General features: G+C 40.9%; 1 protein-coding gene across 10 annotated transcripts in view; it reads left to right on the forward strand.

Moving 5' to 3' along the window:
* Positions 1-18,062, forward strand: part of EBF2 (EBF transcription factor 2) — a 144,541-nt gene that overhangs the window by 92,043 nt on the left and 34,436 nt on the right. For all 10 annotated transcript variants that reach the window (XM_037371405.1, XM_037371412.1, XM_037371413.1 and 7 more), the window contains one exon: positions 16,563-16,644. In XM_037371405.1, the coding sequence (XP_037227302.1) occupies positions 16,563-16,644 (82 nt within the window). The remainder of the gene's footprint in view (positions 1-16,562; positions 16,645-18,062) is intronic.

Consider the following 18,062-nt stretch of genomic DNA (forward strand, 5'->3'; position numbering starts at 1 on the left):
AAACACTCTGTTGTGTGTAAAAGACACTTTCCCTTAATATTTTACTTGCTAATAGATGAGTACAAAGTAATTACATAGGACAGATTAAATGGTTTCTAATGGCTCACTTCGAGAATTATAGTAAATGTTTTCCTAATCTGTCCTCCAAATTGGTAGTCTAATTAAGCAACAAAAAATTAAGTGGGCATTCACTTAATTATTGCAAAAACAAGATTTTGACTGAAACAGTCGACTAATGTTTTTTTGTTTGGTTGGTTGTGGGGGTTTTTTGCTGTTTTTGGATGGCAGAGAGAAAGGGGGAATAGAGAAGGCTGGGGTGTGTATGTCTATTATTGGAGCAACCGATTACTCTTCGAAAAATCTGAAAGTGTCCTGGCAGAGATCAGAGTTTCTGCCTTGACATTTATTGGTTTGATGATTCCTTATGAGTGTGATTAGTAGACTTAAACCCCAGGAGCTTCAAAGCTATGGCACATCTTTTTAGCATGTATATTAAGATGTGCAAGTCTTCTAGCTGATCTCTGTAGTAAATGCTGATCTTCTCGAAAGAGACCTGGGAACCCATTTTTCTCCTGGGTCCCCAGGAAAAAGCATTTTGCTCAAATTAACTACGTAAAGCCACTTAACCTTGTTTCTGTATTAAGTATTAATTTTAGCTGTAAGAATTCACAAGCAAACGTTGAATTGTTTTATTGAAACGATGATGCGCAGTTCCCTATTTAAGTCCTTTAAGAAGCATATGCAGACAGTCACGGTGGAAACCCAGGTCAGAAAAGTTTATCGGGTGCTATTCAACTTCACGGCATTTGTCAGAGTTGTAATTGTGCATTTATGCACAAAGAAACTTTGCTGAGTTAATTTTCTTGGTAGAGGAAAATATCTTTGGAAATCTGGTCTTTTATGGAGCACTTTCTCCTCTCCTGCTGGCTTCTTATAAAGATGGATTTTGGGCCCCGTGGGCCATCACTCCTGTAAAATAGTGGGTCCATAGATATTTCAGTAGATACTTCTGAACAGCTCCAAAGGAGCCTTTTTACAAGGGATTACATCATGATGTGGAGACATGAAGATCTTTTTGCATACTGGGGGAAAATACAGTTGTGCCGTGGAGGAGGGAGGGATTATACAGTAGCTGACTTCCATGGAGCAAGTCTTTACCTGATTTAAATCGTTATAACGGTCTCTGGTCAGTTATGTGGCTGAGATAAGGTTGCAAGTAATTAAAAAAAAATATCAGGGAAATAAATCCTAGAAAGATGAATGATGACAAAGCTGGTCACCATCCTCAGTTACAGCAGTGTAATTTAAGAAATGATTTTTAAAAATCAATTTAACAAAGCTACTGCAAACCTGCATATAATCTTACTTCCATTTAAGTTGACTTGACTTCAGTGAGGTTAAGGTTGATTTTTAGGAGCTTCAGATTAAAATGGAAGAAGAGTTTAACAATGGAGACAAGAAATAGGACAGCTGAAGAGTCAAGCTGCAGATTCACAGTGCTTTGAGTAGAGCCCAGGTACCTTCAGATTGAAAATTGCATTGTTAGTCTTAAAATCTTAAATCAAAACATCCCTATTTACAATAAAGTTATGCAGCGACTCCAGTATTTCTTTTGGGACCTTCAGAAACCATCCTTGCTGTTAAATGAGCTTAGCAAACAGGTCTACAAAGCGGAGAAAGGGAAATAATTCCTTTTTTAATTTTTTTTTTTTTGGTAAAATTTTGTGTGGAACTAAATCAAACCATATGAAGAAATAGAAGCTTTTATAATGGAAAAGTTCACAATATACTACTATTCATTACAAGATCTGTGTAATTTGCGTTAAACCTTGCTCAGCAGTCTCTTTAAGTCTCGTGGATGGTCTCGCATTGATGTGTGAGGTTTTTCAGCATGCTACATGCCTTCTTTCCTATAACCTGTCCTGACACTGTAGGGACTGACTCCTTAGTCTAATGTCTCATCATACAAGTCCTTTCTAATGACAGTGCTACTCCCATTAGCCTCTCTTGATGTCTATTTACCATAGCAGCTTTTCAATTATTCAAAATGTAAACATCTGGATTAAATAAATGAAGAAAACATTCAGCAAATGTTGCATGCACTCTAAAACTTTTCTCCAGAAGTTATGACTGCGGTAGAACTTGAGAAGGAAAAAAAAAAAAAATATTGACTGCGTACATCAGCCTCTCAGTGCACTGGGGACATGGGCAGGAAGTCCTAAAGTTGGGAACTGCCAAGAGACCTTTTTCAGTAGAAAGCACGCTATGATGATGCTTCTGGAACGATACCTTGTTATGTAAAGCATCAAAACATGAATATTTTCCCATCAAGAGCCAAGTGTTGGCTTAAAATCTATGCTCTGCATGGATGTGTGTATGCCTACACTTGGAGTATATAAAGCATGCAATACGTACATATAAAAATATGTTGTACATTGCCAAGAGATAAAGCGGATTGGATTTTCTCCCTGAGAAGTCTTTTGAAGTTGGTTAAGTGTGGGGTATGTATCCAGCTTTAACACTGCCAAACTCTTAAAAGAGCCTCGTCTCTGGCTTTTGCAATACCTACTTAAGCATCGAGTTGAATCTGTCCCTATGATCTCCACAAATCAGGGAAGAATATTAGAATTTGTAGAGAGGGAAGAATACAGATCATAGTTGCTGCGTTTGGAAACATCTGGAGCCCTCACACAAGCTCATTAGTCTAGTCATAAAGCAGAGCATTGCATAAGACTTGCCTTAATGAGATTAAAACCAAGCACAAACAACCCGGTGTGTGAATGACTCCGGCTGGCGTAGGAAGCTGTTGTGGGTTACACAGGGCATTTCTTACTCCTTGGCTTCAGGTGTGTGAGCAGGACCCAGGGGTGGGGATAGAAGGTTTGGTCGTTCAAGACCTGGTCCCAGACCATCCACATTCTGCAGTTCCCCACAAGGGCACGCAGTCCAAAGCCAGGGCTGTGTCCGCTGGGTAAGGGGATCCGATAATCCATAAATTCAGATAATTTCAGATCTTTGCTTTTTGCGTTTGGTCCGTTTTGTTGGCCTCGTTCGCTTCCAGGAGGTGGAAGGTCAAGAGCTGGAATTACAAAGCATTAGCTTAGCATCTCTCGCGAGCCCCCAGAATGTGTTTTGCTCTAGCCAGAGGGTAAGGCTCTGTAGCTGAAAACCAAGCTTTGTAAGAACTTTATGTATATACACGTAGATAAGCTGTAGCGATCAAGGGGTACATCAAAACCATGACCTTCACCACAAAAGCGTGAGCACCGCTGGCTGTGCTAAAGGGACAGCTCACTGACCAGACAGGGGTCTTGCAGGAGGCCACGGCTAAACCCAGACCCCAACGCGTGCACCCATTCGAGGGAACGGCAAATTTTGCATTGTCTAAAGTGATGTGGGAATAGGTATTACATAGACACACTAAAATGAAACCAATCTCATGCTTCAGGGTGTAAATTGATCACTGGAAAGGTCAGGAAGCAATTTTCCTCTCCTGTTAACATCACTGCGCCGTCAACATGGGGTGGGTGGGTGTGCGCAGGAGAGAGAGAGAGGGATGGAGGGAAGAGAGGCAATTTCTCCTGTAGCATGAAGTATTTGCCAGAGGCAAAATAACTTGCTGCAGCCGTGAGTTTATAGCAAACTGATCGCCCAAGTGTTTGAATTTTACCTCGTCGTGATTTCTGGGTGCCCGATTTAGGGCACTTCAAAGGAGCACGGCTTTGGTGATAGATATATATATAGATATATATATATATATAATGGAAATCCTGGCTGCATTTGGACACTGCCAATTTGGATGCTGAGTCTGACGCTGCGTGCAGGTGCACCAAGTGGCTGCTCTTGCATGAAAACTCTGCTTTGAGCTTGGGTGTGGGTGTGCAGTCGCCGTTTTGAATTGTGAGCCCAGAGAAATTGCACGCTGGCGTTTGGACCCCCTGGATTCGGGAGGGGGGTGGGGGGGATGTGTGTACCTTCCCACAGTGGTAATTTCTAAAGGGCCTCACAGTGAGCCCACTGAAAACATATCTTGTGTATCTTCATAGCCGTAATCACTTCTCAGGGTAAGACGGTTGCTCTGAAATAACTGAGGAGTCAAAACCCCAGCGGAGATACTACAGCAAAGGGAGGTAGATTTGCCCTTCTTCTGCACCCCCCCAGCCCCCCAACCCTTCCACGGCAGGCCCATGGTAAGGACCTGGGGCGGCATATCAACTGGGGGGTGTTCCTTCAAACTAAACCGTCTTGTGCGAGGCTCGACCGTCACCAGTTAACAGAGCTCATACCCCAAAACGCTGCAGCTTTTTTGGCCTCTGGTACATATGTGCTGCAGTACTGAAAAGGTTAATTAATTTGGAGGCTAGTAAGCAGACATGAATGAAATGTTTGCAGTGAAAGGTGGAATTGCTTTAAAATGTTTTTATTTACTGCACACCAGAAATTTTCATAATCTTCATAAATGCAAGATGGTGCATATGTGTCTAAAATATTAACTCTTTTCTTTTGGAAAATCAGTTGATTTCTGAGGATATATGCTAAAACATGGGGAAAATTGGGTTTCAGAGTTCAGAATTTTTCTCTTTATAGCAAAATCTCATCTCTGTACATAGGCATATGTGTGCATGCACAATCTTTTTTTCAGGAGTTGAAACAATAACAAAGTGCAAAAGCGTATCAGCTGTGGCAGATTCCATGGTCAAAGAACTGGGAAATGGTAGGAAGTGCCAGACATCAGAAATATTCTGAAAGATGTGGATGCTAACATTTGGTTTTGGCTATATGCTGTGGCTGCAAATTATCTTATTCTGACCAAACAAGAAGAGCTTTAAAGAATTTCAGTGACTCGCTCGTGTACCCGGCAGTGTGGCTCTGGAGATACAGATTCTATTTCTGCCTCAGCCATGTGACCTATATATCTTTGGGCCAATTCATCCATGGTTTAAAACGAGGTGCAGGCAGAAACGAGGAGGGAAAAAAACACAGATCCAATCCTGTGGTGTTTTTTTTTTTTAACTCATTACATCTTCTGTGTCTGCTGAGCTGGGGTATAGGAACTTAAGGAATGGAGATGTACGAGACAGATAGATGTTTTATGTTTGCGTTACTCATTTCATTCCTCTTCAGCTTCCTTTGTCATCTGGAGATATGTTCAGTGGCTGTTAGGAAAACAACGTGTATTGGGGCTGTCTGTAAATCTATAACACAGAACTGTGAGAGGAGCTAGTCCATGTTTCGAGTCCTTTAGTCCCATGGCAGTCTGCCGCAACGAACGGCTCTCCTGGTATTGCTATGCTTTGTGAGTGGATGGGATTCCAAGTGTGCATTTCCTCTATATTTTTAATTTTGAGATGGTTTCTTCTCCTAAAGAGAGGTCTTTGTTAAACACGTGCCATTCACAAGCACCTATCTTTTCTGAGGAGATCTGCAACAAGTTGAAGCACAGCAGAATAATTTCCAGTCTTCCTTGGGGAAAAAAAGTTGTTGTTTTTGCCTTTTTTTTTTTTTTTAATTAAGTTATTTCCCATTGACTGTCCAGTAGAAAATACTAGAAAGTAGTTTGGTTGGCACATAGTGCCAAAAACTTGTCCTGTGTAAGCCAGGTCTCTTTTAAATTTTCTATTTATGCATGTATATGTAGAACCCAAACCACTTTAAACAGTATATCCGAAGGAGGACACTTGTCCAAATTAATAAAAAACCAGAGACTTCAGGCAGAAGCGTCTGATAAGTATTTTACGTATATTGTTTGTAGTAGATGAGCCACCTTTGAAGGCTTTAGGTGGTTCAGTGATCTCCTACCAGAGGAATTAGTATTTTTCTTCTAGCTTCCTTTGTTTGGGTTGAAGCGTGAGGTCTTGTTTCAGATTTTGCTTACTAACAGTGGAAGCAAACGCCCAGTGAGGCTGGTGGGTGCTGCGTTTGAGAAAGATTGAAGGGAAGACTAAACAAGATGTTAGCAATCGAGCTAAAATATACATCAAAAAGTGTATAAATAAATACAGTAATTAGCAAACGACATCACAGACAGTATGTGTATATGTTCTTTCCTTCTATCTCTGCACGATTAAATTGCTGGGTGGGATCTTAGGACTTGGCCTTTTCATACACGAGGGCTGTTCTGTGCATCAGGAGTAGAGTCCCTCGTCTGCGGCCCGTAACACTGCACATTTTGAAAAACATACTGGCATGCATATTCCTCTGAATCCAAGCTCTTCAACATTAAAGCAAGACCCTTCATTTTAATCATTAGAGAATGAATCCAGTGCTAATAGCACTTAATTGTTTCACTAGAATGATCTCCGTTGCTTTTGGCAGCCGAAATGAAAACAATTCCAAATACCATCAAAGGAGCTTATCCACACACAGCATGTACAGGGAGAGTGTTTTGATATACAATGGTGTGTTAATATCATAACATCTCCTAATACTACATACGGTTCTGTAATCCTTTTCTGTCTCAGTCTATGATCTTGGAAGGTCCGATGGGTAAAAGCAAAAGGAATAAAATAGAAGCAGAAAATCTTGGTCCATGCCCCTTGAAAATAATGTGCGGACGGTCTCTTTGCTTCAACCATATACCTATATTAATCTTGACTTTCTTGAAGCTTGCCCGCTAGTTTAAATTTGTATGCGACATCAAACATACCTTTTCACATATGTTCTTTCCAGATTTTTTTTAACAGTTACTTAGCAGTTTATAGAAGGAAGTGAATGATCTCATCAAGCTGCTTAGAAATTAAAAAAAAATCTGTGCTTATTAATTATGCAGGATTAGTCTAATTATAATTCAGCAAATTAATTAGCGACAGAAGGTGTTCTGAAACATTGGAGTACATTTGCATGTTAAATGGAGAGGCTAGTCTGTAATATATGTAAATTTATGCATGGCTTCATAGTTTAATTTAAAAATTTGCAGCTGCATATGGTATGGGAGCAGGTGAAAAGTCAGTTTTAGTTTAATGATGCTAACAAACATTGGATGCTGTCCTGTCTTAGGGAAGGAATGCGCTGAATGCACCCCTATCTGCCAATCTATAAATCTGTCATAGGAATATATCGTTACACCAATGTTCAGATTCAAGGTCATCTGTGACTAGACCCAGAAGTACAATAGGTGCAAATCGACCGAGTGAATAGACCTCAGGAAAGGGAGGAGGCAAAATGTTCGTGGGCCCGAGTCACCGGGATGTAAATTTGCCTCTTTAGCAAATGAATGCATGTTTATTCTAGACAAAAACAGTTTAGGGACAGGCAATACTCTTGCCTTCTTAAATGAGGGAGAGCTTTCAGCTGAGTGATATCCGCTCTGGCAGGTGTAAAATAGGTGCCTAACCTTGGTTCGTCTCTAACATCCACATCAGCGCAACTTTCTGATCTCTTGGAGTCACTGGAAAGTTATTACCAAGTTCTGCATTAACTGCAGGGGAGAGAGTTTTTATGTGCCGGCCTCTGCCATCTGGCAGAAGTAGTAAAAACCAGCAGACCCCTCAGCAGCAAAAAGGCTATTGGTGTAATTGGTGCTCACTGTTCAGCCTAGCATGGCTCAATGGGCAGATATTTTTGGAGAGCAATGGAATAGGAGGATAGAAGAGCAAAAAGATAAAGGAATTGTAGATTTCTCTGGCTATGGAAAAAAAAATGAGTGGGGATGGATTCTGTGCTCATTTAACACCTGTGTAAGCCTTTTCTGGGATCCGCGGCATTTGAAAAGTAGAATTTGGGGTAAATCTGCACCTGTGTAGAGCTCTGAGGACAAATTGGTACCAAAGAATGAATAGATTTAGCCAGTATCGCACAGCATCGTCAGGCCCGCGTCGGCGTGATATAGTCCGGCACCAAACCGTAGCCGTTCTGCTGAGGCTGACATTAAGTGCAATGAAGAAAAATTTGGCCGTGTTTTCAGAATCCTGCTGGGTGTTATGTTCTGAGGCAGTGAGCTCCATGAAATTTTTGTCACTATTAAAAAGAACCAGTAAAATCACAAACACGGACTTGCAGGAATGGGACATGGCTCTTGGCTGGAGGAGCAACTTGATCTGTGCTGCGGGGCAAGTCACTTAATTTCTAGATGCCTTGACTTCCCCGTCAGTGAAATGTGTATGAAAGCCTTTTTTTCCTCCTGTCCTTTGTGTATCTTCTCTCCAATAACAATTTCACAACGTGACTGTGCAATGCTTAGCACAGTTGGAGCCCATAGATACTGTAATAAACCAGGGAATATTATCTGAATGTCCCTTTCAACAGCCCGTCAGCCCAATCCTCTACTCTATTACCTCCCTGCCTATTGACTTTTGATTATGCTATGGCATTTGGTCCTGTGCCAAATGGCATGAATAATATGGATCTTACAGTATAACTAAGCTTTTAGCCATTGTCTTTTAAGTTACTGGAAAGTTTTGGTGTGGGAGGAAGGAGGAAAACCCAAAGGAAAAGGGAAACTGCTCAGATTGCAAAGAGTCCTCCAAAGACTTTTTGGAGAACAATTGCAATTACAAACACGCTGTTAGTGTTGTGTTTCATTTTCAATTCGAGCCCATAGAGTTCAATTATTATTTTCATTAATGGTGTCAGGTTTTCATCAGAGTGCACAAACAAGGAGGTTTTCCTTGGAGATTTTTTTTTTTCCTAGCAAATGTGGCCATGCCAAATAACTACATTCAGCATCGAGAAATGACTGTCTGTATAACCGGCAGTGCACTCTCCCCCTACCCTCATTTCTTGAAAATGGGATCACTTTGCAAGACAGAGTAAGTATTTACCAAATGAGTGTGAATTGCCATTGTGGATGTGTGTGCCCGCTGCTGCTCAGGAAGAGCGGAACAGAAAATACTTCAGAGTTGAAAATTGTGCAGAAGGTGGAAAATGTGCAGAATATAAATATCAAATTTACTGACGTGTTTTGGGCTTGGGTGACATACTGCAGGTTTACATCCAGTTACTATTAGTTTGGAAGCTAACCTCTTAAAAAAAAAAGCCACTCAATAGAGGGCAGAGGGAAATACAGTGTTCTAGGCTGCGGAGAGATGGGATATTCGAGGAGGAATTGTGCTGTGGTTAAGGCATGAGAGTGGGAGTCAGACAAGCCTACAAGTCCAACCATTGCTGTCAGCTCAAGGTGCAGTGTTCTTTCTTGATCCGTCTGAAATACAGGGTACCAGTACTTCCATTTTACAGGATATCAGTACTTCCATTTAGTATCTTCTTTAATACATTGCACAGACTGTTAGGTACCCAAGTGCGATCAGGACCTCTTGGCATGGCAAGCAAATCGTAATTAGGAGCAATTTTAAGAAGGGTACTGCCATCCTGTAATTTTAAGTTGGACTTTTAAGGCAGTCTGATCTGTTGGCCTGCCTTAGCTGGACCACTAACCCATTTTTTGTTCTATTTTCTCATCCACCTCTGGCATTAGCTTTTCTGAGCTCAGTGTTGCAAGGCGCCAGAGGCCGTACAAATTGGACACTCTACTAGCAATAGTCTTCTGCCTTCCCATGGTGTTTCAAGGTGGTATTTCAGGCCTGCACAGAAAAAGAGGCCCTAAATAATGGTCCCACATCAAAACTTAAAGTTTAAACCTAAAATCTGACTTGGAGTGATTGACTAAGCGTGGGGAAAAAGAAAGCAGGATGTTGAGCAGTAGATGTTGGTAAATGGCATGAGGCTGTTAGCCTTGGAAAACAGAATTGTTTTGATACTTAAAATTGTCTGATGTTTCCAACTTATTTTAGCGAAACAATGCCTTGTGGTACTTTCAAGTTCTTTTTGAGCTTTTCTCCCTTTTTGAAACAAAAGCACTAATTTCACCTGTTCTCCATCACACTTAACCAGATCTGCGTGTCTTCTTATGCTTTGTATTGCGAGCATCTTGAAAGGAACCTGCTGTTATTGATTGATTAAATATTAATTTAATGATAAAGATGGGCCTAAACAGAAAACTTCTGATCTGGACTTTACTCAGGGCAAAGGATCTTTGTGTCCTATAATAGATTTTTGTCCAAACTGCTTTGATTTAATAACACAAGTAAAAATCCACAAAAGCTTCACAACTTGAAGCCAGCTTCATTTTACCATTATAGTCCTGCTAACATCGCTGCAGTTACTCCTGAACCACACTCTTTAGACCTCTGCAGAAGCAGACTTTACCTTGGCAAGGACAAAAAATGTGGAGCACAGGAAAAAGTTCCTGTAGAAGGGGGTCAGGTTCAGTACCTGGAAGCTGAGAGGGCAGTCAGGTGAGATGGAGAGAAAGATGTAATGGTGATGGAAGGGGCTGTACAGGGCAGAAAGTACAGATGGAAGCGTAAAAATAAAAATCATAGCAACTTAGGAGGAAGGGACCTCAGAGGATCATTTAGTCCATCTCCTTTAGTTTGCATACACCTGGCTCATCTCTGATGCAAGCTGAGGAATTCTTTTGCCAAGTCTGGCTGTCCTCTGCATGCAGCTTTGTGGAGCTGGAGAAAGGTCTATCCAGACTGATGGTCCCATGACTGAAGAAATTACTTGGAATCAAGGCAAGAGGCTAGAGAAGTGTTTCGTTTTTCCCGTCAGGGAATGAGGATGTTGTTGGGGGCAGGAGTAGCAGGCATAATGCTCATGCATGGTTTTTGGTGCAGCTGGAGTCTTTCTATTAAAAAAACAAGTGACAAATGAATGTCCAGTTTCTCTTCTCCTGGCCTAGACTTGGGACCTCACTCGTATCGCCTGACTCCTGCTCCCTTCTCTCACAGAAAATCTCCAACAAACTCAGAAAAGTCTTTTGACCTACATATGTTGGTTTTCACGTTTGCTAAAATGGGTTCACACTTTATGCACAGGAGTTTTGTGAAGATTAATTAGCTGCTGTTTGTGGAGTATCATATAAATACTCTGGATTATTGTAATAACCTCACTCATTTCTCGCACAGTATAAGGTGTATGTTCATTTAGAATGCCTTTGTGCAATGCCTGATCCCACATTGACTATAACTGCTGGAAAGGAGTAGGAAATTTTCTCATCAGCTCCCTAATAATACACACTGACATAATAGAACAAAATTACTCCAGAGATAAATATTCAGATTATAAAGAAGTCTTTTACTGTGATATTCATTAAAATCAAGATGATGATATCAAATAAACGGAGTTAATTGATTTTAAACACTGACCTTCAAATGTATGTGCAGAATCTGACCTAGTCCCTTTGAAAGGAAGAAATTTCAAGTAAAGCCTTCTACTTTTTCGTGTTGTGGCATTGGGTAGGGTTACTCGTCACACTTATCTCAGAGTTTGCAATGCCAAGACACACACGGGTGAGTTGAGGGGAGGATGGGAGACCCTGATCTCAGAATTTCCTAGCTTTGATGGAGCTGGAGTCAGGCCCTCACTGTAAGGATAGTTTTGCAGTTCATAGTATGTTTAATCTTAATATTGTTTAAGTGGAGCAAAGATATTGTAATAACAGCTTCTGGTTTTTTTCTTTGTTCACTTTTATGACTTTTTGGAAGTGCTTTAATTATTTAAGCAGAATGCCACCATGTCTTCATATTTTCGTTAGATTGTAGCATCATAGGATTTGCTGAGAAACATAATCCTGCTAGATGGTAGGCATGTTCTCATGCCAGAAATCGACTGAGGTCATGAATCCAAATTCTACAGTAACCCAAACAAGACAGGATTATCTTGGTATTTGCTTTACAAGGGATGTTTTAGAAGCGTATCCAGTGTCTGCTCACAAGACAAAACCAATGTTGTATCTCTTGATTCTGTACCTGTGTTTGAAGAAAGCATGAAAGGTGGATCGGAAGGTTAGTTAAGATGTAGAACCAGGAGCCAGGAGATCTGAGTCCTAGTCCCAGCCCTGGGGCAGACCTGTGGTGTGATGGGGAGTAATTCCCTCCCAGTTTCCAGGCCCTGGCATCTTTGTAAGATGGTGAGTTACAACACCTGCTGCAGAGGGGTTTTGTGAGGCAGAATTAATTGAAGTTTAAGTCCCATAGAATGGCGCTATAAAAGCGCAAAGCATATTATCTATTTCTGTGGTTCCATGTGGTGAGACTAATCAGTCCCAGGTCTTGTGGCAGGCGTTTAAAAAAACATTAATGGATTTTCTTTTTTTTTTTTTTTTTTAAAAAAAAAACCCTATACCTTTTGTTGCCTGTGGGACTGCTCTTCAGGGCTTCTGTCTAGTCCTGTTGAAGTCACAAGAAAGATCTTTTTTTTTTCTGACTCCGACAGGACTTGATTAAGGTTCTTCTCAATTGTCCGAGATGGAGGATAAATATTCTCAGAGGTTTCCAGCCCCATTTGTAAGTTGCCTCAGGTGGGTACAGAACCTGATAATACAGGCAGGCACAGACAGGGTGGGCGTGTGGGTCAGCAGCTGCCCTGAGAAGAGCTTGGGAGAGCTGCAAGCCCTTCCTCACTGCCCACCGACAGCCTGCTGATGGGGAACTGGTTCTGTTGTCCTGCCGCCGTACCATGGATCATCCAAGCGCTCCCAGGCGGCTTTCCCACAAAGTCAGATAGGATTGCTCACCTAGAGATAACACAGCCGTCTTTGTAGTGAAGTGAAAAAGGGGCACTTACGTGATTCATCAACCCAACTCCTGGGCATGATGGTAACTCCCAGTAGGAGGAGAAGTAACTTTTACAAGAGCTGCCCCTAAATCCTGAAATTTAAGGTGCATTTTTGAGACCTCTGCCAGTGTATCAGTCTGTAGATAGAAAGCTCGACTGTATGAGAGACACAATAGGGACAAAAAAGGATAAGTCTATAGTTCTATCTTAGTTGATTTTATGTCCATGCATTAAGTTAATTGGGTTTTCTATAGCAATGCCAGCATTTTTAGCGGTGGTCATTCTAAAATATTTAGGTTCCCCCAGTGCCTGTGGATGTTGGTCAGTGGGGTGAGCGGGCCATGCTCTGCCTGGCGGGGATCAGAGGTATCTGCTAAACCCGTCACTAATGCCGTCCTCAGTGAGGAACAAAGGCCAGCTAAGAAACATGAAAAAAAACAAATTATTTTTTTTAATTCTGGTTTTTCTTTTTTGATATATGTCTAAGTTAAGGCCAAAAACTGGCTAAAGGTTCTCATTTAAAAAAATTAATAAAGCCTTTCTGCAATTCTCCTGTTACCCCTAAATCAGCTTCATTTAGTGCTAAACCTTCCCTCCTCTTTGCTCCCCCCAAGTCATTTTTATTCTAATGCTGCAATAAATATTAATGCCTTTCCCAGATGCAACCACTTAAAATATATATGTATATATAACAACCTACCAAATACTTCAAGCAGATGCCCAGTTGCAGCTAGAATTTGACTGGAGAAACTCTGAAAGGAGAAAAAGAGAGATGTGGTTCAGCTAGAGGAAAGAGAAAAACTCTTGTGTGTGCATGTAAATAAAACTAAATCTAAACCCGGGGTGATAGGAGGGGAAACTGTCTTAGTGCAGCATATCCAGTGAGCTCCACAGAAACTACAAATGTCTTAGCACAGGCAATATATATGAACACTGCCACTAAAACCCAAAGCCAGCACTTTCACAAGTGAGATGAGGATTACCGATGCCCGTTTTGCAGTATCTTAAAGGTGCACAATTTTCAGCAGCTGAGGAACTCGGCAATTCCAGAAAGTCGGGCACCTTCAAACTGTCTCAAGTGGGACTCCCAAAGTTGCTGCTGGTTAAATTTCCTGACTAAATACCCTAAAGCTCCGCGTGTTTGCATGCTGGATGTTGTTTATTGCAAAGCAGTCCGTGAGCGATGAGGACGCTGTGTCTCGTAGGAGGCAGGCAGCTCAGAGAGAAGGAGAGTTTGGTTTTCTGTGTATTTTTAATGGGCGATATACCCATCGGTATGAATCAGCTCAGATCTAAATTAAATCCCAGTTAATTTTCACATATGCTGCTGATTTACGTTTGCTGGGGATCTGAACCTGAATTTTCTGGAGATGTTTAGTAGAAAATATGAATCTAGTTCGTTGCCATGGAGTGTTCCAGAGTTCTGTGATGAGTGCTGTTAAACATACGTTTAGCATTGTTACCTTTCTCTCTCTGCCTTGTAGGAGTTTGTAACACCCAGTACCGCGGTTCTTCCCCAAGTCATTCAGCTGACGCAGCAAGTTCTCGTGCAGGCACCTTTCTTTGCTCTGATTTTCTTCATTCTTTACTTCACGTTGATCATTTTTCTCATCTAGATAGAATAGGGATGCAAACGTTTAAAAAACTTCAAAAGGAAACTGGACATTTTCCTGATTAATTTGAATTTCTGTTTTTCCTCGAAAGTAACAACTTCTTGTGGATTTTTGTTTGCAGTTGTCTTCCAGAATAATCAGTTAGCCAGTGGCTCATTGGTTTTCATCTAAAAGTTACTTGCCTTGGTTTCATTTGTATAGTTTGGTTCCATTCTGCAGTTTTTCCTTCCATAGGTAGATCTCAGTGACATAAGCTGTTTGTATATCTGAAAATATTTTTTTTTGTATCTGTAAGAAGAGGGCAGGATAAAAAGGAGTGTTTGTGAGTAACGCTTTGTGGCTCCAATTCTCCTGTGAATCTTTGAGTCTGCCAGCACGCACAGTATTTTTCCTTCTGAAAACATTCTTACAGATAAAATCTTGCTTACCGAATCACTCACATAAAAGAGGTCACAGGTTTTAGCGTGAGGAGTCAGTAAGAGTTATTTGATAGAATATATTCACTCCGTGCTGCTCCTGAGGCACGAAGTTCTGTAGGATTTTGGGGTTTTAAAACGTTTGTGAGAGATGTAAAGAAAAAAAATGTCACTTTTTAATTTAAAACGCTTGCTGGAAGATGCATTTTGTAACAGTGGTTTAGGATGACGTTAGCTGGGTCTTTCTTGTGGGCTCAATTGTCATGAGGTTTTCGAAGGGTTTTGTTTGTTCAAGCAACATATAAATGGATCAGATCCTTCGATGCCTCTTTGTGTGTTTGGGGCGGATGGAAGAGCAATGCGGCGGCGTGAGCGGTGCAAAGAGAGGAGCAATACCAAGGGCGAGTGGGTTTCTGCTTTATTGTCTCGCGTTAGGACTGTTTTGGTTGTTGTTGTTGGTAAACCTAGGAAATATACATCTTTCTCCTTTAAAGTTCTAATTCAAGGCATGAATGTGTGAGTTCTGAAGGGACTTAGGGACTGCGGTAAAAAATCGTTGTCATAGTAACAGAAAGGGAAATAGGCCTGGCTCACCTGGGACTTTAACTTACTGCAAAAGCGGATTTTTTTTTTTTTTTTAAGGAAAGCACTCAGCAAGAGAAATAAATAAATAAATTGTTCTTTGTATTCCGAATCAATTCTTCAACTATTTTTTTTTTCTTATAGCCAAGTCTTTTCCCTTCAAAATCTATCTTAAAGTCGTCGTTGTTGTTGTTTTATTTTAATTGTGGCAGTTAAACCCGTTTTGTCCAATGAACGGAAATGAAAAGAGTCAGAGCAAATATTTTCACTTGCGATAGAAGATGCCAAAAAAATACTTGCCTGTTATGTCTGAATTTTGAAGACACATTTATTTGGTTTTTAACCTAACAACTACGGTTTTATTTTTTTTCATGTAGTTTCTTTTCCTCTGCGATTCACAAATTTAATCAGGTTCATCAAATAACAAAGGGATGAATCCTCTCCTCCCTCGGTTTGCCACAAACCGTTGTGGAAAAGCTTATAGCAAAGCGCCTGCCTAATATTTCTAATCTGTGAAATCTATATGCTCTAGTGCCTGGTGTTGGGTGAGCCAACCAAGCATGCTGAAGATTCAACTTGTGTAGGTGACAAGCTTAAACTCTACAGAATAATAACACATAAAGATAGGCGTATGTGACAGGGCAAAAATAATTGGCACGAGAACTTTGTACAATGTTAATAGGTTTATCTGCTGGGACAGCATGAGCTGTCATGTATTACCTCAGGTTGCGTTTTTTGTTATCCTCTCTCAAAATCTCTGTAAGATTATAATCTGGACTCTTGGCAGTTCTGCTTCTCTGCTTTAGTTACTGAAATCTTAACAACTGAAAATGTCGTCATGATGAAATCTCATCAGCTTCTTCTGGGAGCTGTGTTTGTTTCTGGTTTTTAATACATTCTAAGTAGTTTCAAGGCTTATCTGCCTCAGAGTTGCCCTGTCGGTTTTTGTAATTTTTACAATAACATTATCCTTCTACATTGTTTCATGGAAAATCCCTTCAGACAGCAAAAGAAAGACCTTGTATGCAAGGGAGAGATAAAGAAAGAGACTAAAATCATGTGGTCAAACATGCAGTGAGGAAACAGGCATAAATTGGAGTAGATATGTTGACTTATACCAGCTAGCAGCCCAGCTCAGAGTTGATTACAGTCACTTTGCTTGTACTTTACCCGATTTTTATTTATTTATTTATTTATTTATTTATTTATTTATTAACTTCTGTTTCTTGGGGTTTGTTTTTGTTTGTTTAATTCCTGTTTCGGTAAGTTCTTACAGTTCTGGTCTACTGATACGCCACCATGTAAATCCCTGCAATATATACTTTAAAACAGAATATAACACCACTTGTTTTGTTATTTTTAATAGAAGTGACATGGTTCTTTATCTTTCCAGATTCTTCCTGAAATTTTTTCTCAAGTGCAATCAGAATTGCTTGAAAACAGCAGGAAACCCAAGAGATATGAGGCGGTTCCAGGTAAGTCTTATGAGGCTCAGCATTAACCTCTCTGTTTTTTTTATCTTTTCCCTCTCCTCTCTCCTACGTTGTTCATAATAAATATGACGACAGTATATAATAAGCCATATCGGATATTGTTAAAGTTTTTCTCCATTTGTTGTGTTTAAACCTACACCACCACCCCCCCACACCCCCTTTTATTTTTTTTTCCTCGTTTTTCCACTCTGAATCCCCAAGGGGAAGTGATGTACTGTACCAACCAGCAGTGGATATTTGATTTGACACCCTCGGGCAAAGCACTCGCACATACAGCTGCCCACAGCAGGGATCATGTTTGTGATACTTAGAAGCCTCAGAATTTTTCAAAGTAGCTCTGTATGTGGTACACAAGCAGTCTCCTCATTTCCCTCCACTCCCTATCTCTTTCCACCTTTTTTTTTGCAGTTTAACACTCTCAAGCCCTCCCTTTCAGCTTCTTTTTTAAAAAAGAAGCCAAAATAGTGATGGCCACTTTAAGATCTCACACAGCAAAGCAACAAGACCCATGGGACGATGACCCAGCTGCTTTGCAGTGAAATCTGCCACTGGTTTCATCATAGCTGTCGCTGATGTATTGTGAATACCAGCTAATAAAAACACAGAAGGAGGTGAAGTGTGTCAGCGGACAGGAGAAAGGCAGACCCAGGCCCCACCTTTCATACCCTAACCGTTTAAGCAGCTCTGTTTGATAAACAAGTATTTTACCTGTAACTAGTTATGCAAATGCAAAGGGAAAAGCTCAAGCCTTTTACGTGCTGGGTACGTGGCCAGGTCTCTGGTGACGTGAGGGGTGGTGGGCAAGTGGTGCTGGAACTAACCCCCGTGCAGCACGGCTGCCGAAAGGGATCCAGGGCTGCAAGTCAGAGGGTTGGACCATACCGCTAATTTGCTGGCTGACCTCTAATGAGCCATTTTGCCTTTGTATTTCTACCTCTCCAAACAGGGTTGCTCAACTTTGTGGTCCTGGTTCAGGAGAGCGCATGCAGGCTTTGCCAGCCAAAGCCTCTGAAATGTACCGATGAGCATCAGGGCTATCCTCGTAAATGCTATTACTGCTTGTTATCATTCCCGTTGTACCTTCACGGTGTCACATCCCTGCACCAAAGAGGATTTTAGCTTATTGATGGATGTGTGATTTTCTTGTAGACCTACAAAACTTGTAGTAGGACGGTGACATCCTTAGCTTTGGCAATTCAGGTTTCATTGCGTGGGCACTTGCATCGCTTTCCTCATTTATGAATGACATTAAAACTCCACAGGAGTTTACAGAGTTGTTGAAAACTTTCCACCAAACCATATTTTCACAGACAAGTGTGGTGGGTTTTTTTTTTGCTTTTACTAGCAATGAAAAATTTACAGAAGGTAAATTTTGTCAACCAAAAAAAAAAAAATTTGAA

Source organism: Falco rusticolus, chromosome 20, assembly GCF_015220075.1.
Source record: "Falco rusticolus isolate bFalRus1 chromosome 20, bFalRus1.pri, whole genome shotgun sequence".
NCBI classification, from domain to species: domain Eukaryota; kingdom Metazoa; phylum Chordata; class Aves; order Falconiformes; family Falconidae; genus Falco; species Falco rusticolus.